This window comes from Petromyzon marinus, chromosome 20 (genome assembly GCF_048934315.1).
Source record: "Petromyzon marinus isolate PM22_M1 ecotype Great Lakes invasive population chromosome 20, UKy_Petmar_22M1.pri1.0, whole genome shotgun sequence".
Lineage (NCBI taxonomy): Eukaryota > Metazoa > Chordata > Hyperoartia > Petromyzontiformes > Petromyzontidae > Petromyzon > Petromyzon marinus.
This window is the reverse complement of record NC_133686.1, coordinates 5086968-5111073: the sequence shown is the minus strand read 5'-3', so window position 1 is coordinate 5111073 and position 24106 is coordinate 5086968. Positions and strand designations below refer to the sequence as shown.

Sequence of the window (24106 nt, the reverse complement as noted above, 5' to 3'; positions counted from 1 at the left end):
CGCCGATGATGCAACGCCGAGTTCAGACTTGTGCGCGATGACGTCACCACAACATTATCCCGTCGCTCGCATGGCGGACTCCTTAGCCGGCGTCTTAGGCAAGGCCAGCATTGAATTCCAAGCTGGCCATGGCGAGGAGATACAACGCTTCGATGGTGGGTTTCTGCTGCGGGTAACCACTGCCCCCTGTGTCGCTGAGAGAGTGGTGGGCCCCGTATCACCCACGCCTTTACGTCTTCCCCCGTTGGTACCTCTCGGCTTACTCGTAGGCCTGGTGCTGCCGCTGTCTTTGCCTGGTTGTGGGTGCGATGTATCGTGGGGTGTGCTGTGTCCTGGGTGTGCTGTGTCTGGTGTGTCATGTGTGTGCTGTGTCCTGGGTGTGCTGTGTCCTGGGTGTGCTGTGTCTGGTGTGTCATGTGTGTGCTGTGTCATGTGTGTGCTGTGTCTTGTGTGTCCTGGGTGTGCTGTGTCCTGAGTTTCCTGCTTGTGCTGTGTTCTGAGTGTGCTGTGTCGTGGGTGTGCTTTGTCTTGTGTGTACTGTGTCTGGTGTGTCCTGGGTGTGTGCTGTGTCCTGGGTGTCCTGCTTGTGCTGTGTTCTGAGTGCTGTGTGTGCTGTGTCGTGGATGTGCTGTGTCGTGGATGTGCTGTGTCATGTGTGTACTGTGTCTGGTGTTTCATGGGTGTCCTGGGTGTGTGCTGTGTCCTGGGTGTCCTGCTTGTGCTGTGTTCTGAGTGTGCTGTGTGTGTGCTGTGTCATGTGTGTACTGTGTCTGGTGTTTCATGGGTGTCCTGGGTGTGTGCTGTGTCCTGGGTGTGCTGTGTTGTGAGTGTACTGTGTCCTGGGTGTCGTGAGTGTGCTGTGTCCTGGGTGTCCTGCTTGTGCTATGTCCTGTGTGTGCTGTGTCCTGCTTGTGCTGTGTCCTGGGTGTGCTGTGTTCTGAGTGTGCTGTGTGTGTGCTGTGTCCTGGGTGTGCTGTGTTCTGAGTGTCCTGTGTTCTGAGTGTGCTGTGTGTGTGCTGTGTGTGTGCTGTGTCCTGGGTGTCCTGAGTGTGCTGTGTTCTGAGTGTGCTGTGTGTGTGCTGTGTCCTTGGTGTGCTGTGTTCTGAGTGTGCTGTGTGTGTGCTGTGCCGTGGGTGTGCGTTCTGTGTGATTGATGCTGCGTGCTTGTGGTCTGGCCCATGTGTGATGCTCCACATTTCCACATGATAAGCCACTTTGTTTGTTGAGCTATCATTTGTGGCCTGGTCGCTTCTGAAAAACAAGCCAATAGCTCAGTGGACTTTACCTGGCAAGGTAAAACATAGTTTTGTTTTATTTGTATATATTTTAAGTGATTTGACCCCGTGCACTCCTATCGTGTCTTTGTATTGTTGTAACATTCTGACCCGCGCCTAGTGGACGCCTGTGACAACAGAGCTTTATAGCTCATCGGATTCTTCCAGTGAAAATAAATATGATTCTGTTTTGCCTGATGTGGGTGCTCTGTGCAGGCTACTGTGACCTCGGTGTTGGTGCTGCGTGTCGTGGCCTGCACGCGGCTTGATGTGTCCTGAATGCGGGTTATAGTTGCTGACTGACATCTCAGAATCTTTTTTTTTTTATTTTGACTGAAGATATCCGATGAGCTATGAAGCTCTTTTTCACAGACGTCCACAGATCTCCAGATGTCCAGAACACATCTGTTGAACACATCTGTGTTCTGTTGTCAGGAATCGGAATTCGTACCAGCACCTGGGTGGCAATTGTGTTGACCGTTGTTACAGTGTAGTTGCTACGCTTTGGTAGACCTAAGCTAACTGCGAATAATATCCGGGTTTGATTCTGGGTGTGTGTGCTGAGCCCTGGGTGTGAGGTTTTGTGTGTGTGTGTGCTGTGCCATGAAGCGCACCTAGCATGCCACGAGCGGTTGTTTTTTGTTCTTCCATAATCATAGGTGGTGTCTCTTATTGTTGTGATACACTCGTCCCAATGATTTTAGTAATTGTACCTGTGTAAATTCAGTTCGTGAAATCGATTATGTATACTTTTTTAACGTTGCGATGCACCTAGCGGGCTCTAGTGGCGGTAGGAGGCAGTCCTGTTACTTTTTACATGCAACATGCTTTTTTAACTTAAGAAACTATAATTGATTAAGATATACATAATTAAACTGGCAATAGAGTTATCAGTATACCACTGTAATCTTAATTTTAATGTTTTGTAGATATTACAGAACATAATACAAAGTTCTTGCTTTCATCCCACTAATTAGACTGCCAAACATATATCAGTATTGTAATCCTAATTTGAATGTTTGTTAATATTCCAGAACATTATATAACATGCTTGCTTTCCGCCTTCCCACTGTACCACCTGTGAATAGCGCCAATTCTTATGAGTACGTCATAAGCATATATATATTTTTCTACATAACTAAGGCTATAACTCTCTGGGACAACCTTTTCATGGCACTGGGTCAGTATAACCCAGTTTGGTAACTCATCAATCGACCGAAAATGATCAACTTGCATACTGCATGGCACGTGGCTGTGTGTATCGGTAACACATGGTATGCTGCAAAAATGCCTTGGTTAAATTAAAAGCACGTGTTTCATTCGCAGTCGCCGATAACATGCTCGAATGTAAGATGCACCTTTTATTAATCGTATATTAATTTCTGAATACAGGGTGATCCATTTATAATGACCCGCTTCGTATACTTTCAACAGGCGATTGAATATTTTGAAAGCATGCCTCCATATTTTACACAGAGGAACAGTGATGACCCTCGTGCTGTCTCTTGCTCATGTATTGCACGGTGCAGATTCGGACTGCCCGATGACGGAGGCCCCGGCAGGCCCAGTCGAGGATGGCGTCCTGAGTCCACGCGGACTCCGACACTCTGTGTCCAACCAGCTGCTGTTGGTCACGCTGCTGGAGCACCTATGCTCATTGTACGAGCGAGATCCCATAAACAAGCAGGCGCTCTTCCACGGTACGTAGCCTCGTCCGTCGAGGCTTAACAAGAGTGGAACACGGTTAAGTGACACACGACATTTTATATTGAACTGCAGCACTTAGTTTAACTGCGTTTACATTTACATAACACAGATAACGTGTCACTCGTGTTGATTTTACTGCAATTGGTCTCAGGGCAGAAGAATGAAGCTTGGTGAGATTATTAGGAAATTTATTAGACCTCAACTTGTTGCTTAGAAAAAACACAGCAGTAACACATGTCCATTAATGCTCTAAAGATTGCCATTAAAAAAACAAAGTCAATTCGCATATGAAGTATGTTTTCGAATTAATATCATTATAATTATTTATATTATTACCAATGTTGGCTTATTAAGATATATTTTTGTTACTTATTTTATGTAATTCTTTTCATTACTCGCAAGAGAATTATGAACAATGGCCTCGCTCAAGGCTCTATACCTATCATTATTTAAGATATATATGTGACACGTCATATACATCATCTCGCAAGTTCATGACATAGCCCTTGCTGCTCAGAGCACAAACCTGGGGAAGACTGCGAAAACTTTTAAAAGCTGATCTAACTTTATTGGACGCATATTAGACTCTGATCAAATGCTTACAAATCCACCACTTGAACAATCGTGCAGCAAATGCCACCCTTCAGTTTAACACATTTGCAATGTTGTGGGTTTACAATGTTGTGGGTTTACTCTCCAACACACCGGTGTACTGTACTCATAACGAATTGCCATGGTTTTTTTTACGTGACAAATCTTACTAATTGGCTGTGTCGGGTGGTGGCGGGTTTAACGACACATATTTACTCGATCTAACCCAAAAAAAAACACTTATAGATGCCACCCTTGATGTGTTCTTCTGTCGTAGCCCAGTGTGCTATGACCCTACTCCAAGATATCTAAGGATTAGCACGGACATAAGCCTTACCTTCAGGATCCACATTAAACAGATCTGTGAAAAGACCAAATAAAAAATCATCCTTCTCCAGATGCTTGCAGGAATGACTTGAGACAACTCTAACTGATCGATTCAGTGGCAGAGTCGCTGTGCACCAGCCTGGTCCGGGAGCTCATGCTCAAAACTGCTTGAATAATGCAATGCACATTTAACCGGAACACTGAAACCGACACCAATCCTCGGGCCCCCTGTTCTGGCTAACATTCTGCCAACGAATATGCGCAGAGACATGCAAACTGCAAAGGAGTTTACACGTTTTCTTGGCAATGACCTATCCATCAACCAAAACCTCATCAATGTACTCAAGTCCCGAACCCCTGCTGAGATCGTGCTGTCAAACATCCTTGATTCTTACACAGATCCGGAATAATGGTGGCGAACAGAGTGGAGCAAAGCGAACATCCAGAATAAACATGTAATTCGTGATCTAAGCATGGCACCTCCTGGCTTTGACATTCGTCGAAGACACTGGTGTGACCATCAACCGCATCTCTTTTATGAAAGGACAATTAAAGTCAATTCACAGTGCGATTATGGCCATGCAGCTCAAACCGTAGACCACATTAAACCAATATAGTCTGATCTCCTTTAAAAGACGAATTGCAAAAAAACACAAACTCTCTCCTGCATCCCTTTCGTGGCTAGCAAACCTCGACAATGGCATTTAGCTCCTGAACATATTTCCATACGCAGAATAGAATAGAATTACTCATTATGAGTCTTTAATTTACTAAAGTTATATTGATAGCATTTAATTCCAGGATTCGGTTTAAAACTCATAGGTCATGGCACAACTGGAAAATGTCCTAGTAAAGTCATCTACGCAGAAATGTTTTTTTTCTGTTTGTATTTCAATCGTACATTTCAAATTTTCACAATTATAATTGCTGGCAGAGGGTGCTTGTAAACATAACGGTTCCTCAGCTTCACGGTTATTACAAACATGCCATACAAGGGTCAATTTTGTGCCACTGAGTGTTTGTTGATGGTATTGATATGCCTCTCTTGTAAATATTAAAATAATTTGCAATGGTTAACATAATTTTTGATCTTGCAGTATCTGCCAGTGAAATGGGATTGCTCTATAATGTTTACCGACTTGTTCTATTTTATATATTTATGGGGTTTATAGATGTTTTATGCAGACGCAGATATTCACGGTTTGTACGTGGTGTCGTGATTCGCGGCTCTGTATTATGTTTTACGATTGCAATTTTTCGTCTAGTGAAATGACGCAAAAGCATTCTTGTGTCTAGACTACCCATCCGGAAATATCTTATTGATGGGAAATTTTGAAATCGGAAATACATCGATGCACATCTGATTGAGATTGATCTTCACAGATCCCTTCCCTTGAATTGTCGTGCTTTATAAATGCGTGACATAGATTAGATTGTGGCACGTTGTTCTGTGCCAGATGCACCAATTTCTAATATTAATTGAGTATTCGTAGATCTGGATGTCGCCAAACTGAGTAAAGTTGTTTCGTGTGTAATCGCCGTATTTATTAGAATAATTTCAGGTAACGGTGGTAGTTCTCAAACTATATAAAAGGTGCAAAGTTTTCAAATAAATTGGCAAATCTAAAGTACACGACTTGGCCAAGTATAACATATTTTACATGTAAGTGAAATGTACCTGAATGTCGGATAGTTAGTGTACTAATATACTGAATGTTATTAAATAAATGTATTATATTGTCATTAATTGTAGTTACTAGTTTAAAAGACTGAGCAGGCTCGACAAATTTTAGGCGAATGCTGATGCAAAGTTTGAATCTATGTGGCTTAACCCTAGTGTTAATAATACCATTGCCTTCTACATTTTGGACCAAAATGTGTCTTGCAGTTATTAATATTGATGTACCGCATATTTCTGTCAATATATTTCCTGTCTGTAGTGTGTCCAAGAACCTCACAGTCGGGCTTGTTTCTGGCCTTACTTTTGAGCCTCATTGTATCACTATTCTTAGGTCAGCTTATTTCCATTTTATATTAACATAGCTAGAGTATTACACTCGCTTACCCCCAGCCTTATTACGGAACCTATTTCTCTATCTGGACTTGTCGTATTTGTTTGTGTTTTAAACAAACAGATCATTGGCTTTATTTAGTTAATGCTATGGCTAATAAATACATTTTAAATGCAAGCATGAACACGTTAACTCCTCTGCTCTGTGATTTACACTGGTTGCCTATTTTACCCACCATTGTAAAATTAAAGTACTGGTTATCACATTCAAGTTACTGCACAATAGTAGATCATCGTATTTATCTACCTTGTTGCAACCATACATACCTGAATGCCCTGTTAGACCCAGAAATAAACAAAGTTCTTAAAATGACTGGTATTTCACACCAACGTCTGAATTGTGGCACATAATAGCGCTGAAGTTATGGAATGGTCTGTGATCACACCACTGCTTCACTAAGTTTATATAAATTCAAGAAAATACTCAAGACTGCAATTTTAAAATTAGCTTTGAAGTAGACAGAAGTATATCGAATGTAAATATTCTTATATTGTGTTTATGTACATGTATCTTTGTTGAGTAATATCACGTTGCATTTATAGTCCTGTGGGCATTTAGTTCACGTGTTAAGCCTTTTGCATGCTCTTCGAGATGTGATGGCATGTGGAGGTCCTTCAACGTATTAAATTATGTTCCTATGCATGCCAACAGCCATTGGTGCACACCTAATCAAACTGAAGCTGGTCTCTCCATCATCCTTCTGCGATGAATTTGCCACGGTGCGGAATCAGTACAGCAAGGCTTTGTGTGACCTGCTGCGCTCTGGATCCAGCCACCTGCACACTGAGGTACTTTTAGTATCCTCTACGCTGGTGGTTCCCAACCTGTGGTCCGTGGACCACTGATGGGTCACAAGGTTGAGGGAAATGGTCTGTGGAACTCTCGCAGATACTCTGATTAAGAGTCGTTGTAATTGATAAATATGTCGTTGCTTTTGTGGTGGTCCACCACATTTTTATTTGAGGGTTGAGGGTGGCTTGCAGGTTCAGAGAGGTTGAGAACCACTTCTCTACACCTTTTGTCTGCACTTTTTGTCAGCATTCATGCTTATTAAGAAACAACATTATTGCAAGTCTTTTTTTGATAGCATGGCCTCAGTGGAAACAATAATTTGCAATAAATGTACATGGTGATCCATTGGTAGATATCCCATGGAATCCTCATTATGCCCTTTTTTCTCATCATGCAATTGAATACTGGATTGTGAAAACGATAGCTTCGCATCTTATAGAGGGAAAGTGCACAGAGATTCAATGAGCTTATTGAGATTGGTGGGTGACGTGTAGAGGCTGTGAAATAAAATGTATTTTACAGTAATTATCTTGTTTTTTTTTGTGAAATCTTTATAATTGGATCAACTTCTTTAAGTGATTGTCGTGCTTTTAACATAATGGTTTCACAGTTGAATATCAAATGGCACTGATAACGTGATAATATGTGACTCTTGTATATCATTACTCTCTGTATATTTTTTTATATTGCCATCGACTGTGTTCATTGTGAGCAAAATTGGCGCAGACATTTGTTCTTCTGCCCATCTGCATGTGTCCCGATGTCTGTGTCGTGACGCTTAGTGAACAAATAAAATGTCCGCGTGTCTTTTCGCAGCTGGCTCTCTTTCCTGAAGACTGTCCACGCCCATTGGCGCTACCCTCCAGGTATTATTAGGGCGAATTTAGTCATGTATTAGTTATGTTTTGTACAATTCTGTTGTTTGCAAACTTATATACCGATTATATATCAGTCATTGATGTGAGTGACTAATCGGTATGTTTATTTGGATAATTCCTCTTAAACAGCTCCAGGTCTCATTGTTTGAAGAGTCATTTGAGTGCTCATGATATATAGTCCATGTAAATGAGGTCAACATTTTGTAATACAAAAACATTTGTATGAATAATTTGTCTTATTGGCACCCACACTGTGTGTCTGTTCTGCTTTGTACAATAGCTCAGCAGATTTGTGCTGATATAGACACATGACTTTTTAATTCCTATTCATATTGTTCAGTTCATTAAATATAATTACATTTATGCACAAAATTCCAAGCCCATGCTTGTTCAGACAACATCGGGAATGGTTTATTATTGTTGATTGAATAATTGATAAAAATGTAATTTGCATTGCACTAAGAATGTCCTTTCCAAAACAGCTCTGGTACTCCAAGCGTGTGGAATAATTAAATTAAATTATGAAATCGATTTGGTGGTGTAATGGCATCTTTCCCCTTTCTAAGGATCATAAACATGAGATGATAGCATGGACATACCCAGCCTGCGTGCTACACACTCCGCACATGCTTAACTTGTGACCTACAACCGTTGCAGGCAGAAAGAGCAAGCTTTCCACATGCACACATCGCGTTACTTGAGCGAGTTTGAAGAGGTTTGCCGGCTTGGTCGCGGGGGCTATGGTCAGGTCTTCAAGGTATGCATTGGTCCCACACCATCCACAATTAATGTTTCCTAATCATTTGTTAATACAATTAATATTTTACGACTCTCCGTAACGATGGCTTCCCCATGCCGTATCAATCTCACGAGACGTTTAACCAAGTTCACCACCTGATTTGCGTGAGTTGGCGAAGGGGGGCAACGGGGAGGGGGGGGGGTGTGGGTGGGGGGCATGACCGATCCAGATACCATTCACCACTAATGTTAGTTCTGGCTGGGAATCCAATGACAGTCGCTGTGTACCGAGCAGATTGTGCAGATACCACTGCCCCCCCTACTCCCCACTTCGTTGTGCTACCAGGCACACATTAATGGTCGTAAAACTCCCTATTTGACTCACATCAGGGCCAGCGTTGTATGACTACTTGTATGCCTGTGTAGCATGATCTAGACAGTTGTACTTTCTTCAAGTCCTGCCAGAAGGTGGTGTTTGGATCACAAATGTTTTGACTTAAAGCTTTCGTGACTGCAGGAATTCATATTATTTGGGTCTTTCGGTAAAGCCACGTAGATAGAAAAATAATAAAAAATATCACGACACTTCGATCGCAACACAAGCTATCGTCATTATGTGAAAAAAAATATAGCTCTAACTGCTCTATTTTTATTTTTTTTCTTGCTACGTGGCTTTACCGAAAGACCCGAAGAATATCACAAATGTTTGGCAATGTTTTTTTCGAAACCCAAGGATTTAACTGCAAGCTCAAATTGGCGTTTGCATTAATTTCTGAACATACCTTTGTGTGTTGTGGCCTAGGTGCGCAACAAGTTGGATAGACAGCTGTACGCTGTCAAAAAGGTGCTCATCAAGGGATCCGGCGAAAGTATTTGCAAAAAGGTTATTCCTCATCAACATTATTCAAAACAAATCTCACGTCCTAACTTTATGTTAATGTTGCATGAAGAAACATTTTTGGTGAATATAAAGGCTTATTCTTGAGTTGCATTTTGTGAATACCGGTTTCAAAACCATTTTACCTTCTTCCCTTGCAGTTAAAGCTGTAGTTGCTTGTGAAAACTAATGCAAGGCCCAATATTATTTTGTATCCATTTTCTTCTGGCACAGCCGAGCCATCATGGATGGGGCCGTTACGGTGCAGGTTGTTTTCCACTGGCGCTTAGCCATACCGTGCCAGCGCTAAACCATAATATCCTGTCCTCACAAGACATCTGAATCTGACTCGGGGGGGCCAAACAGGGCCAGGGGTGGGGCTAATAATGAGTCTTATCGCATGTAACATCGCTCATAAAAGTGTGAGGACATAGGATCAGCACGTCATTCGCAAGTGACTTGACCCGTTTCTTTGCATGTGACATCATTGTCGCTGCTCGGCATCTGCAAGAAAAGCAATAAAACGTGTGCCTCCAGAGCTGCACCGGGCTGGTTCGGCACGGCTCCAGAACGACTCGGGTGTAGAATGCAAAATAGGTAATTTTACAATGGTCTTCAAACTTGACGCTGTGTGTTAGGTGCTGCGGGAGGTAAAGTTGCTGGCCGGGCTGCAGCACCTGAGCATTGTGGGCTACCACGGCGCATGGTTGGAGTTGCTCCAACCTCCTACTCTAGCAGGTGCTTGACATGATATAATGACTGGAGAAACAGTTAAAAGCCGACCATCCTGAAGACCTCTCCAGTGTTGTCGCTTGTTCGAAGTGGAGAGACCAAGTACTAGGAAAGCACTTGCGAATGGCAACATCACCCCTCGCACTTTCCTGTTTTTTCGCCAGCCAGGCCAGGCCCCCCCCGGCATACTGGAGCTGGCTTCTCATTATTGCTGGGGACGTCGATTTGAATCCAGGCCAGTTTTTTTCCCTTGTGGCGGCTGCGACGAGAATGTCAATGCAAATTCGATCCAATTGTGCAACGGTTGTGAAGCTTGGTGCCACAAACGCTGCACTACTTTAGCCCGCATCCCCAGTTCAAATTCTGGCTGGTTCCGCAAATATTGTACATCATCCACTCCAACAACTCCAGCTTGCACAACCACACTAGCACCACTACCCCATCCATCGCAACCACCGTTTCAACCACAACAAAACATCCACAACAGAAACGACCTAAAAATCCTTCAACTAAACATCAACGGCATCAACAACAAATCTCTTGAACTCAGCACCTTCCTACAACAAAAGTCCATTCATATAGCCGCTATCCAAGAAACAAAATTTTAATCCACTTCTCGCCCGCCCAACTTTCAAAATTTCACTTTCCTCCGTCGAGACGGACCGACAGCTGGTGGCGGTCTAGCTTTCCTCATCCATAACAGCATTCAATTTGAAGAAATAAAAATACCAATGCCTCCTTCTGATATCACCACAGAAGTCTTAAGCGTCCGTATCAAATCCCATCTAGGCTCACTCACTATAATCAACGTCTACAATATCTGGCTTCATGCCACTCGACAACGCATCCTTGCACAAAGCTACTCAAAGCCCCTGCACCTGCTCGGAAAATAAAATCCACCATGCTTTCCTTCAGCTCTGCTAACGTGCAATCGACTTTAAACGCTCTTCCACCAAACAGCACCACCAAATAAATGTTTAAGCACTTGCACACCGCTGCCACCATGCACTGCCTGAACGCCTACAAGCCCCCAATGTCATGCTAGGGGGTTGGCCCCCACCCACAGCAGACGACGAAAATTCCTGACCCGGGCAACTCGAACAAAAATGGCTCAACCCCGTTCAGGTTACTGCTCCATGCTAGCCGATTACCAAAATCGAATCGACCCAAACGCCCCAAACTGCTGCTGCCCTTTGTGCCAAGCAACGCCAGAAGACGTCTCCCATTTTCTCAGTTTCCCAAAACGCGGATCAAAAATTTAATCGATTGATCTCTGGCTAAACCCTTCTAAAGTGGCGACACAACGCCACCTATAAACAGAAAGTGCGAGGAAAACAACAACAACAACAACATAACGTTACGATCAACACCAATTATAATTGTGTAATGTGAACTTTTCATTGAAGATAAAAAATCATTGTCATATGTTGACATTGAGGCTAATCACATTGACTTTTGTTGGGAATTTTTAACACTGAGAGGGGTTTCCTTTTGTATGGTTTGAAGGCTGTCTCACTGCATCGTCGTCCGCTCATGTTCTGGCTGTCAGTGGTCCATTGGACCCGGCCAGTGAGAGGTAAGCACGGCGTTAAACCTGAACACAAACATGCAATAGCTCTCCAATGTGTTTTCGGGTTGCACGGCATGCCCTTCGCCATGATGTGGATATTTTGCTCCCAAATGCTGCGAGTTTTTTTCCAGCTCCTAGCATGTGGTGTAAAACGTCGGACATTTTGAGCGACATACTGTACTAACCAAAAACACAAAAGTGAGCTATACAGCACGCTTGCAAAACTATACAAGAGTCGTAACACAATTAATGTCTGATTTAAAAAAAAAAAACTAACAAAATGTTCATCTTACTTTTCCTCGAAATTTGTTTTTTGTTTGTCCGTGAAATTAATATTTAATTGCGTCGTGTAGTAGTAGTTGCAAAACGTGTACTGTTTTACATCACGTTAATCTGTGTTAAATGGCATTCATTTTGTGTATTCTTGTTGCAGTGAAGCAAAGATAATGAATGCCAGCTCCGATAGCATTATCTTCCAGAGTGCCTCTCAATCCTCAGAGAAACAGACCACGGATACACCACCAGCAATTGCACCTGGTCCAACTCTGCAACATCCACCTGAGCGTGTGAAGCAAGTAGAGAATAAAGAGACCTTGAACCATAAGGACCTAAATCAAAACTGTGTTGAGCTGCTGGCGTCTCGCAGCCTGCCAAGTGCAGAGGCAGGTTGCCAGAGAAATGTTGGCTGGTGTCCACCTGGTAGATTTTCTTCATGTCACGTGCCTTCTCTGGTCCAGGCCCATGGTGGCTTAAACAGTGAGAGCCGCGACAACAGCGGCCACAATAAGAATAGTATAAACGAGGATTCTGGGAGAAAAAGCGAGCATTCTGGGAGCAATGGCAAACCCACAAACCTCAGAAAGGAATTGTATGAGAGCAACAGCAAGCATGTTGGGAGTAATTATGAACATTCTGAGAGTAATAGTGAACATTCTGAAAACAGCAACACCAGTTGGACTCCAGGGTCTGACAGCAAAGATGGGAGTTCGTGGCGAGAGATGGCTTTTATGAAGGTAAACATGCACTCATGCGCATTTATTGGCGTTCGACTAATAAGACTAATAAAGCAATTGAGACTATTTCATGTAAATATGGATAATATAGGATCTGGTTTACTAGTGTACTACTTAATACAATGGTTGTTAGGCTCGTTTCAGCTACTTCCTGTGAATGAAATATATCTTTAATTCTCCTATGCTACGAATGAAGCAGGCGTTTGCAAGCTCAGTGCGACGGTTTCGCTCTGTGGCCGTGATGGAGGTTTTAAAGCCCAATCTCGTTTGCAGCGGGACCTTCACCTCGTCCTCTACATCCAGATGCAGCTGTGTGAAAGGTCACTCAAAGAGTGGCTCATGGATCGGAATGCCCTTTGTGAGCATTTCCAGAACACAGCAGAGGGCGCCACTGCCCTTTCTGGCAAGTTACTGCGTTACCCCGTGGCACTATTACAGCTATGAAGGATTACTAAACCGCCCTGTGGTCCTGTTAACGTGTTATGAATTTGCAGGGCATTTTATGATTTGTAATAAAAAGTTCGTGTTATATAATTCCTCATGTCCGAGAATAAAACATGATTATTACAGCTGCCGTTTAGCTTTAAACAAGAGTATAAATTGAATTGTATAAAATAAGACGTAATTTACTCGTTTTGCTTTGCTTTCAATTCTCTCGGTTGGAAAAATAATTGTCTTGGATGTCGTTTAAGAGCCAGACCACCCAAACCAGTGTGGATTTAACCCTCCTTCTGAAAGCATGTCTCTGTGTAAAGTCACGTATGTAAAATAAAATAAATGAAAACAACTAAATTAATTCACGACGTTTCGGAGGCAACACAAGCTTTCGTCTTCAGGTGGAAACCGTCACAGCAAAATTGCTGTATCAAGTGATACAGCAATTTTATTTTATTCTACCTACGTGACTTTACCGAAAAAAACAAAGAGTATATTTTAAATGTATACCTCCAGCTATGCAGACACATTTAATCTCTTGGGATTAATCCCGGGGGACCCCTTTCATGAATAGTAGAAATATTAACCTTTTTGTAAATGGTTTGAGGTTCAACATTTTTAGCACATTTAGCCTATTTGTATCCACACAGCCATATATATGAACATCGTTACTGTAACTTACAAAAGCTTCTCAAACACTTGCGGTTAGAGGTCAAGTGATGCATCAATTAACATAAATTCCTATAGCTCATTATAACATGCATCACATTTCTTGTGCAAGGTCCAAAGTCTTTGATTTGGAATGTCATGTATAATGGGATTACATAAGTCACCCCCAGCTACTAGTGGCCACAACGTTTAATGCAGTTTTTTAAATTCAAATAATGATTCTTGAATCGAACACTGACGCTGAATTGTGACAATGAATTGAATTTAAATTGAGGCAAAATGTGCTTCCCCTAACAATCATTATCACAAGGCATGTTCTGTCCGCTGCTTATTGAAGGCCTTCCTAAGTTGTCACCATCTTTCATGGTCCCTCAATACAACAACCCATACAGTTCCTTATACATTAGCTGACACTGAGTATATTTTTCACCAAATATAATATAATTTGAAAATAACAGGCAAATTTGTTTTAAATATTTTTTATAATTGAATGCAAAATAAACTAGCATTTTCTTTTACAAGTTAGAGGCAGCACACAATTCTTTAAAATATATTAATTCATACTTCTTGCTCCCTTTCAATCTGCACTGAGCAACATGATGATGTGTGACCAAACAACCCAATGTGGGAAGACCTTCATCCAGCAGTGCATTGACAAAGGGCATAACAAAAATGTTTAACATACAGTATACTATACATATATTACATATTACCAATATGGCATCGCAGGACCATGAGGGATGGTAGCAGATCTGGGACAGCTTAATTAGTGGATTGAACATGGATGATGATGGTGATTACTACTATATAGTGACACATGCATATATAATTGATGTAACAATTGATGAGATTTTTTAAAAAGTGTTAAAGGAAAGTTTGATTTCTGCAGCCTTCTATATCCTTGTTGTTACAAGTCAGTCATCCTAATCATGAACACGTGTACCATTCACTCTTTATTTTGGCAATGTACAGGGCGATACGCACTGGTGGATGGGAAGCAGACCACTCGAATGTTTCAGCAACTTCTGGAGGGAGTTCATTACATCCACTCGAGGGGTATCATGCACCGTGACCTCAAGGTTTGACAAACACTATGCATTATCCTCTTTACAAAATCTGCCTGTCTTCTACAGCTGCATGAGCACATCATCCATTGTTACAAACACATTGTGTTTTCATCATGGCATGACGTGCATCAATAACATTTATCGCATTGTTCACAGTTTCCAGATTGCATCGTCTCTCTTATTGCGTGAACTGAAATAGTAATTACGAATGTGCCTGCATTGTACTTGTATGCACAACACATTGTAAAACTTGAGCTGGGGTATTTCATCGATACAATCTTGAAGGGCTGACTTACAACAATATTAGACCAATTGTGAATGTACTAACGTGTGGCCTCAAAGTGCACCTAGTCTGGCACAAGTGCCGTGGTGACGTCACCACCGCTTAGTGCCGAATGTTGGTTGTTATTGCTGCTGTTGGGAGTGTGCGGTGAGGACTTTTGTTCGATCGCCCGTGGCACTTTTATTACAATGTGTACCACTGCCCAGCAGGGTTTTTATTTCATCCAGCTCCTCTGTATTTGTGATAGTTGCCCCCCATTGTGAACCTATTAAGTTGAACCATTCTGCAGCATGTGTGTGTCTGTAAAATTAACCACTGTTGGGGACTCTCATGTAAACAAAAAGCTTTCTCCTTCATAGCCAAGGAATATTTTTCTCCATGGACCGGACCACCACGTGCGCATTGGAGACTTTGGGCTGGCTTGCCAGGACATTGTATATGAAGACCCCAGGCTCATACGTGCCGGTAAACCTCTTGCAATAAAAACCTGAAGTCACCGGCTTAGTAGTATTATGCTGCTTTGCTCCTTCACGTAAATGTACATTCCAGAGAATAAGTTGAAATGTCTCTCCTACCTAGTGTTTGAAAAGTTTAGTAAGCATTTACAGAAATTGCTTATGCAGATTTAAATTGTTCCAGTTATTTGTATTTCAAGTCCATTAGGTGTCCTCTAGTCTAACACCGTTTGAGACGAGGCTCAAAAGAAAGCTGTCTCTGGTGTGGACCAATCCGTTTCAAGGACAATGCATATATTATCAGTGTTTTTTTTTCATTCTGACCACAGAGCATTGTGGTTAATGCAGACATGATTCCTCGTAAAAGGTTTCAGTTTGGTGTTTTAACATCTTAACACCTGTTTTGTTGCCAGAAAAAGGGTAAAGATCTATTATCATATATTTAATTCTTATGGCGTCGTACCAAAACACACACACACACACATAGCTGCAGGCTCAGATACAATCCAATACATTTAACGATGTTATAAATGTTCTGAATGTGGTAGACAAACAATATGCCAACATTATTTTGGAAACGGGGTAGAGGGGTTGGCATGGTGGTTTGTCCACTCCATTATGAACCCAGCCACACCTGTGTTTTGATTCCTAGCCACTGCTCATATTCGTGGCAAGTGATAGCTGAATCAGTCCCGGGCCTCCCCTTTACTAAACCGCACTCACCAGCATGGTGATATATGGTCAAACATCTTTCACAATCAACACGGCAGTGGATAGAAAAGTGTTATATGTATTTGTAAACAGAATTTGTTTATCATTGCTTCTAAGCATTTTTTTTTCGTTTAGAATTATTTTGGAGCACCCTATGAAATTAGTTGAGAACATTCACATTTTGGACGTGGGGATGTGATGTAAAATTTTAATATATATTTATTTTTGTACTCGCACCTTCAAGTTGTGATAGTATGACGAGTTGCGCTGCCAACATGCCAAACTCGCATGGATATTTCTTGCTTGTGGAGATTGGAATTTGTCGTATCGTTTCACCCAAGTAGGCTTCCTGGAGAACGCAGATGGCACGCGTCAACAACTGATGTGCACACTTGCCGTACTGTGGCCACAGCCAGTGTGTTCCAAGCCAGTGTGTGTGGGTGCCGTAATGTGGCCACAGCCCCAGTGTGTTACAAGCCAGTGTGCACACATGTGCCGTACTGTGGCCACAGCCAGTGTGTTCCAAGCCAGTGTGTGTGGGTGCCGTACTGTGGCCACAGCCCCAGTGTGTTCCAAGCCAGTGTGCACACATGCCGTACTGTGGCCACAGCCATTGTGTTCCAAGCCAGTGTGTGTGGGTGCCGTACTGTGGCCACAGCCATTTTGTTCCAAGCCAGTGTGTGTGGGTGCCGTACTGTGGCCACAGCCAGTGTGTTCCAAGCCAGTGTGTGTGGGTGCCGTAATGTGGCCACAGCCCCAGTGTGTTACAAGCCAGTGTGCACACATGCCGTACTGTGGCCACAGCCATTGTGTTATATGCCAGTGTGTGTGGGTGCCGTACTGTGGCCACAGCCATTGTGTTATATGCCAGTGTGCACACATGTGCCGTACTGTGGCCATAGCCAGTGTGTTATATGCCAGTGTGCGCGCATGCCCTCCCTTAACCGACCGAGCATTTATTGTTATCTTAGCCATGCGAAACAGTTAACTTAATTATTTCACTGTGCAGAGGTCATGATTTTGCACAAAAAGTAATTTCTTTATTATACTATATTTCTAAGCGGGTTGATAGCGTTGCAGAGACAAACGTGCATTAAAAATGCATGCAAAGGTATGACGTGCATGCCTCTTGTTAATAATGCATTGAGTAATGCATACTTTCGTGTGACAGTTGTAAGCGATGTCCATGAAACATGGATGCAAAATTAAAGAGTCATCCTCTCTATAGTGTTGTATGAGTGTAGTGAAAGCTTAATCTTTGTTAAAATAAGATATTCATTCTGTTCTGTAATATTCAAAAGAGTGGACATATGCAACGTTTTATGTTCATTTAATTTATGCTGTTCTAATAAAGTAACATTCTAATTATTCCCGTGCTTTAATGTAATGTAAGATATCAAGTAGGACGAATGACGCAGAAACAGATATCAACTTGTTTGCATACCTCTTTTGCAATTGGCAGCCGTTATCATCATCATCATGAGGAATCTGTCCAGTTTCTTGTTTATGTTGTTTGAAAACTTGTCTTGAGCACAATGATACCTGTGCGCCTCAAACAAGGCTTGATGACAATGGGATAGGGTTAGCATTCGAAGCAACAAAAATGGCTCGTTATATGTAAATATATTGGGCAGGAGACATGCCCACTTCCTTAAGCATTGACTTTGCTTTAGGGTAAGATAGGATGAGTACACGAAGAGTGTGGAATAGCTTGTCGTGGCTTCCGTTTCAATGTTAACCTGTTTCCAAAGTTTATAGACCTCAGAAATTGGCACAGAATACATTTTTCTTTGCCTCAAGATATAATCATGCTGTGGCATTGGCAAGCCGCTCTGTCCTCTAAGGTAGCATCTGAAGAATGAAGCTATAACACACTCGTATTTTGTCTTTCTGGTAATTTGAGCATGATAGCGATTGATTTAATGAGCCATAATAGGAGCCAGTTGTTCAGTCTTTAATCTCCACTCAAATTACCAGCAAAACACCAACTGCTGAGCATCATTCGTGTGCAACACCACCAATGGTCTGAACACACAAAAAAAAAAGATCCCATCTGTAAAACGGACCGTAACATAAGAGCTTAATAGCGAGCGAGATACATTTCGATGTCGCGCCATTATTACCCGCCTGCCATACAATGCACTTCTGTGCCTTGACAGGTGCTGGAGTTGTCGGTAGCGCTCACACGTCAGGGGTGGGCACTACCCTGTACGCGGCTCCCGAGCAGCTCTCGGGCTCCCACTACGACTTTAAGGTGGGCCAAAGAATGATTCCGCATTCTCTCATCAGCAGGGATGACATTGGCAACAGCCGACCCAGTATTTGTTTAAGTGTGGTCGCATAATTATCATCGTCATCAGCATCTAGGTGCGTTGAAACTTCTGTCGCACCGTACGTAGCCAACCGTGCTAATCGGAGGTGCGGGGGGAGGGGAAGGACAACATTAGCCGTAGTCAATCCACTGCTTAGACGTAACAGTCCACCGAGCACCTGCACACAAGCTTAGTCAGGTGGACGTACTTCGCATGTTTTACATTCCTTAGATGCCCCCTCCCATCACTGTTGTTGATCATCAGCCATCATATTGCTATAAACCGACTTATTTAACCTCCCTATGGTTTCGAATCGACGCGTTCCTCTTCCCTCAATGTAATTCCAAGCACTCATATCTGCATGTTTATTTGCATACTTTTTGGCCGTGCTAACCTATTGTGATGTAACTTTAATTGCTCAGATTTTGATTGTTAGCTCTTGGAATTGGTGTTTGCATCTGGTGTGGCCCATACACAGCGTTATATTGGAGAAGAGAAGCTGCTGGCCATAGGATTGAGCATCCCAACCACTGTGTGTGCCGTGTTTCTCAATATAGTTGCTCAGTTTGGTCATTTGCTGAAAAAACATCTGCAAAGAATACCTTTGTGTTTGCATTTGACCATTGTGGCACACACGACAAAGTTGAATGGGAAAACAATGTTTGCACATCTCTGTATTTTGTATATCGCCTAAGCCATACAACATTTTCGGGGGCACACCCATAGTTGCAAAACAGGGTTTTTGCATGGGACAATGAATGGTTAAGATAAGTGCATTTTAACATAACATAATTTAAATGTTATTCCGTGTTCTACCTGTATTGGCACTTGACCTTCTCTTGTGACAGTTGGCATGGTTATGTGTTCTGGGTATAACCTGCAGCCATTGTAGTAAAGTTATGCTTAAAAATAATAAATTCTGTTCTTCTGCACGATGCGTATACGTTTATGGTGGTGTCATTTTAAACGGCCTGTAACCATATCACCCAGAATGGGCCAAATCTCGTCATATCCTGAGAGCCAACTAAATAAATATTCATATATATGTTTAACTTTTTCTGCACCGTACGTGGCCAACCGTGCTAATCGGAGGTGTTAGGGAATGCCAACAAACTAAATACAAAAAGCAGTTCTAAAGTAATTAGTTTTAAATCTGTATTTAAAAGTGCATCGCTCCAGTGGCTTCCTAATATTGGAAGGAAGAGCGTTGCAGACAGCCGCAGAAGCGCATCTGAAAGGGCGCGATACAGACAATATGCCTCTTCATATCCATTTATTCACGTATGGTGCGAAAGAAGTTCCCATTCACCACACAGCCTTCTGGAAGTGATGCTTTTCAGGCAGCATTGGTTTAATATTTTAAAAAAACCTTCACCGGTTTTGACATGCAGTATCTCATCAGCAGTTAGGCTTGCTTAAACCAATGCTGGTGAACTGTCAGATGTTCTAAATAAGAACGCTCTCTCATTTTTAGGGTCAGGTTTCAATGCAAAACTATAAAATACATTACACAGCTTCCCAAAGCTCAGCAGATTTGAACCTGGATAGTGGTTGGATGAGTCACCACCATGCACAAAGAGATTGTCATAGGGCTGCTGGTGGTCAGTGGACTACAGTGCAGAAAAATCTATTGTTGGACTGTACTTCTGTGCCTCCACACCTATTCCTCCCGCCTTCACCTACCTGCAGTTAACCGTGTGGTGAAGTAAGGTGAAATAACCTCCATAAAACGTTAATGGCATGTGGAGGCCCTCATACAGCAGTGGATTGACAAAAAGGGCTTTACATGTGTATTATTAAGAACATTAATGTAACTGAAGAGTTATATGGGTGAAACACTATTTCAGGAGTGATCCTTTATGTAAATAAAAAAAAAGTCTTCATCAGCAGTATACAGCCAATTTTCCTGGCACGTAAACATTCCACTGTTTAGCTCTGACATGTTTCCCAGGTTGTGCCGCCCATTGTGTCCGGCATGATGTCTTAACGTTTCGCTCCACGCTCTGGGAGCCAAATTCAGTTCCTTCAAAAGCTCCCGGCATGTGGAGTGAGATCTTTCCGTAGCAGTAACACTCCACTGTGTTCTGTGTGTGTGTGTGACAGTCGGACATGTACAGTGTAGGGATCGTGCTGTTTGAGCTGTTCCAACCGTTTGGAACAGAGATGGAGCGTGTGAAGACCATCCAGGAACTTAGGGGTGGAGTTGTCTCCAGCCCTTTCACAGCACAGTGGCCCGTACAGGCCAAGTACATTGGCCTCCTGACTCAGGATGACCCTGCCGCGCGTCCCAACCCGCAAGACATCCTCACCACAGACCTCATTGGTAACAAGGACCAGGCAAGCACCCCTTCCGCTCTTTGTTGTGAAGTGCAGTGTTGCGCAATAGTCGTAAATCGCAAGCAGCGTCTGTGTACGTTCATTAATGGGAATGTTCAGTCAGGAGTATCGCATTTCAAGTAATCTTATCTCTTACGACAGTGGCCATTTTTCTTTTTTGTAGGTAGGCCTTACGTTACATATTATTTGTTTGTTAAGGAGGTCTTTTAAAGATCGTACAAAAGTGTTTGTGTTTTTGTCAATGCTTCTAAATTTATGCCAATGCAGTCCCAAACATTGCATGTGAATGTTTACGTAGACCATTGATAAACACGTCTCTTCAATGTTGGCGTCATCGTGGAGAATATGAATAACAGAACGGACGAGCATATGTGTCCCCTTCATACATCTGTCTCCACATTCGACAGTATTTAAAACATATATAACATATTTTTAGTTAATAATTACACATTTAAATCCACATCAAAAGTACAGGGTGTTAGACACAGTAGGTGGTATAGAGTATGAAGAACCAGCAGGACAGAGGCTTTAAGGAGTTTAAGCTGTCCAGGTTGTAGACGTGTGGGCTCCATGCAAGCGATACCCATTATTGAAGGAAAACGCAGTTAATGCCATTGTTTGGTGCAAAGAATAAAAAAAAACCTGGTTGGGCATCAATGTTGGTAATTTTTGGGGCAGCAGGGTGGCACAGTGCCTCACAGTGAGACGTTTGTGGGTTTGGTTCCCGACTCGGGCACCTTTCTGTATGGAATTGTGTATGCTCTTCCCCAGCTCTGCATGGGTTTCTCTGGTTTCCTCCCATAGCCCCCCCCCCCCCCCCCCCAAAAAAAAAAAACTTAACTGGCATTGGCATAAACATCCCAGGTTTGAGAAATTACCTGCAAATTACTCAATTGGGATGACACGCAGTCACATTTCCCTCTACTGCAAAACATTGACAAGGACCCTCCTGAAAATGCCTTCAGATTCAGTGAAAATAAGCATCATACTAATTTCTGATACAAGGATGCAATAGTTTTTATTGTAAACGGTGTGATGAGATTTCCCAACGAGTACAAAAGGATGCGAATCCAGCTGAAGCTGAATATCTGCTTGTTGCTTCTTGCAAGGTCAGACGTGCTAAAGTGTGTTTAGTTTGCCCATCGCCTCGCCCCCACAAGTGTAAAGTAAGCATGTGTTGCTTATTTGAGAACTGTCCTCATATAAGGTTTGGTTATATCCAGCCTCTGCTATATATCAACATTATTCATTAATTAAAATACAGAAAATACAGATTGATTTCAGAGGCATGGGAAACCAGCCAGAACTGGCACCAATAATTGTCCAAGCTCTGTGTCCCTATATTGGGGCGTTTAGCCAACCCCATTAACAAAGACTGTACATGTGGAAAGAAACCAGAGTACCCAGAGAAAACCCTATGCATACAAGTGGAATATAAATGCAAATGTATCAACTTGCTGTACTACCATATCCTGCCAACCCCCAGGGGATTGTGACCTCAAAGCTCAGTAGGATTGCTACTTTCAGGATTTGTGTGATCCACCACAGTGCAGGGATTCGAGGCGTGGGCCACCAGCGCCTAGCTAAGACTAAGAAAAGAAAAATGACCTTTGTTAATGTTTTGTATCCATTCAGGTTATCGTCAGCCTGCAGAGGCAACTGTCGCAGAAGGACGAGGAGTTGGCCCGCCTGAAAGCCCTGCTTCAGAATAGAGAAGAAACCATCCGATGGCAAGAGAGGTCCATTGTCATGCTCAAGCATGGTTTAATATTTGCAAAGAACCTCAAATCTAACAACAAACACACAACTACAGCAGATAGAAACCCACCAACAACGAGTTCAGAAGCAATGTTCAATTTGGGATTTGTATAAATAGCTTTTATTGCCGCAGCACGTGCACAAGTATAAGTGTTTATGAACCGGTACACATTATATTCGAGCTACAGACCATTTCATTTTAAAGGGATATTAAACACTTGGCAGTTGAAACGATGAGCAGTCTCTTAAATGCCCCCATATCTATCCACCCAACAGTATAAGTGTCGATCAGCAGCTGGCTTGTGGGAAAAAGTATGAGTAGTCACCGAAGATGTCGGGCCAGCATGGACGAGGAGGCCAAATGACCTAGAGGGGCTGTATAGTGCCTCCCCTAGTTGCTGCGTTAATGCCAGCAGTGGCATGAGCTATAAATTCCGGGGTCACACCTTTATCTTTCATTAAGAACATTAACCGTCGTAGCATTGCTGCTACTCTGCTACAATCTCACGCTCTTTTTTTTTAACCTCACAATTTGCAATCTTGTACATGTGAACATGATAAAGCACCATAAACCCCCAACCTTATCACAATGTGAATGTATTCAACTATTAAAATGAATGTGTATACTCCTGATACGTGCATAGACTCATTCATGTGACAATCGATTCTGATTTATGCAAGTTTGATACAAATGTTTTGCTTTTGTTACATTTATAAACTCCTATTGTTACAGATATAAATTATAAACACAAGTACGCATGATTCGATGCTTGTATTGTGAGCATCAGGATGTATTATAATTGCCGAATCCATCATTATATGCCCATTGTTGTGCATATCGGGTTTTAAACTGGAAAAAAACAACATTGCGATATTCTCGATAATTGTTTTGCGTCATTTAATGCACATAGTAATATATATTTTATGAAAGTTATTTAAAAAAAATATTGTTATTGACGGATGTTTGGTTTGTACGATGTATGTTTATTTTGTGACACGTGATGAGGCTATGCAGTGAGGGGGTGTTAAAGCATTTTGGGGGGGGGCGGGGGGGGGGCAGTGCTGTTTGTTATTCATCACTCTTACCTCGTGTGGCCAACTGAGCTGGTCGGAATTGTAAACGATAACAGAACAAGGAACGGAGAATACAGGATCCTCACAGCTGATCATTTATGGCTTTACTGTATTCAGAAAATGTCCAAATGTACAAAATGTGAAACATCTGCGTACACGCAAACATTCTAGGTGTTTGCTTTTGATATCAATATGTTTATTTAAAAGTAATTATTCGCAGCTTTTTGTTCCTTTGCTGGATGAAGGCCTCACCACATCTTTAAGTTACGTCGGTGCTTTCACCATACTTCACGCAAGTATCGGTTGAAATGGGGGCCTAAGGCTCATTCAGGTATCCCATGATTCGATCAGATCACCAGGTTCGTACTTATGTGCACCAACCTCTGCGCTAGCACTGTGTTTACTGTAAAATAAACACGCATTTTTTTTGTGCA

At 42.3% G+C, this 24106-nt stretch overlaps 1 protein-coding gene across 2 annotated transcripts; it reads left to right on the top strand.

Moving 5' to 3' along the window:
• EIF2AK1 (eukaryotic translation initiation factor 2 alpha kinase 1) lies at window positions 1–24106 on the top strand. Of its 2 annotated transcripts, XM_032957709.2 has the most exons (15): window positions 1–155; window positions 2804–2974; window positions 6623–6759; window positions 7580–7629; window positions 8299–8398; window positions 9182–9262; window positions 9895–9994; window positions 11495–11564; window positions 11992–12571; window positions 12845–12974; window positions 14648–14754; window positions 15385–15490; window positions 18351–18445; window positions 20607–20840; window positions 22476–24106. In XM_032957709.2, the coding sequence occupies exons 1-15, from the start codon at window positions 38–40 to the stop codon at window positions 22710–22712; spliced, it is 2316 nt and encodes a 771-aa protein (XP_032813600.2). In that variant the 5' UTR covers window positions 1–37; the 3' UTR covers window positions 22713–24106. The 2 variants fall into 2 exon arrangements, with proteins under 2 accessions (XP_032813600.2, XP_075924369.1); XM_076068254.1 differs by lacking the exon at window positions 9182–9262.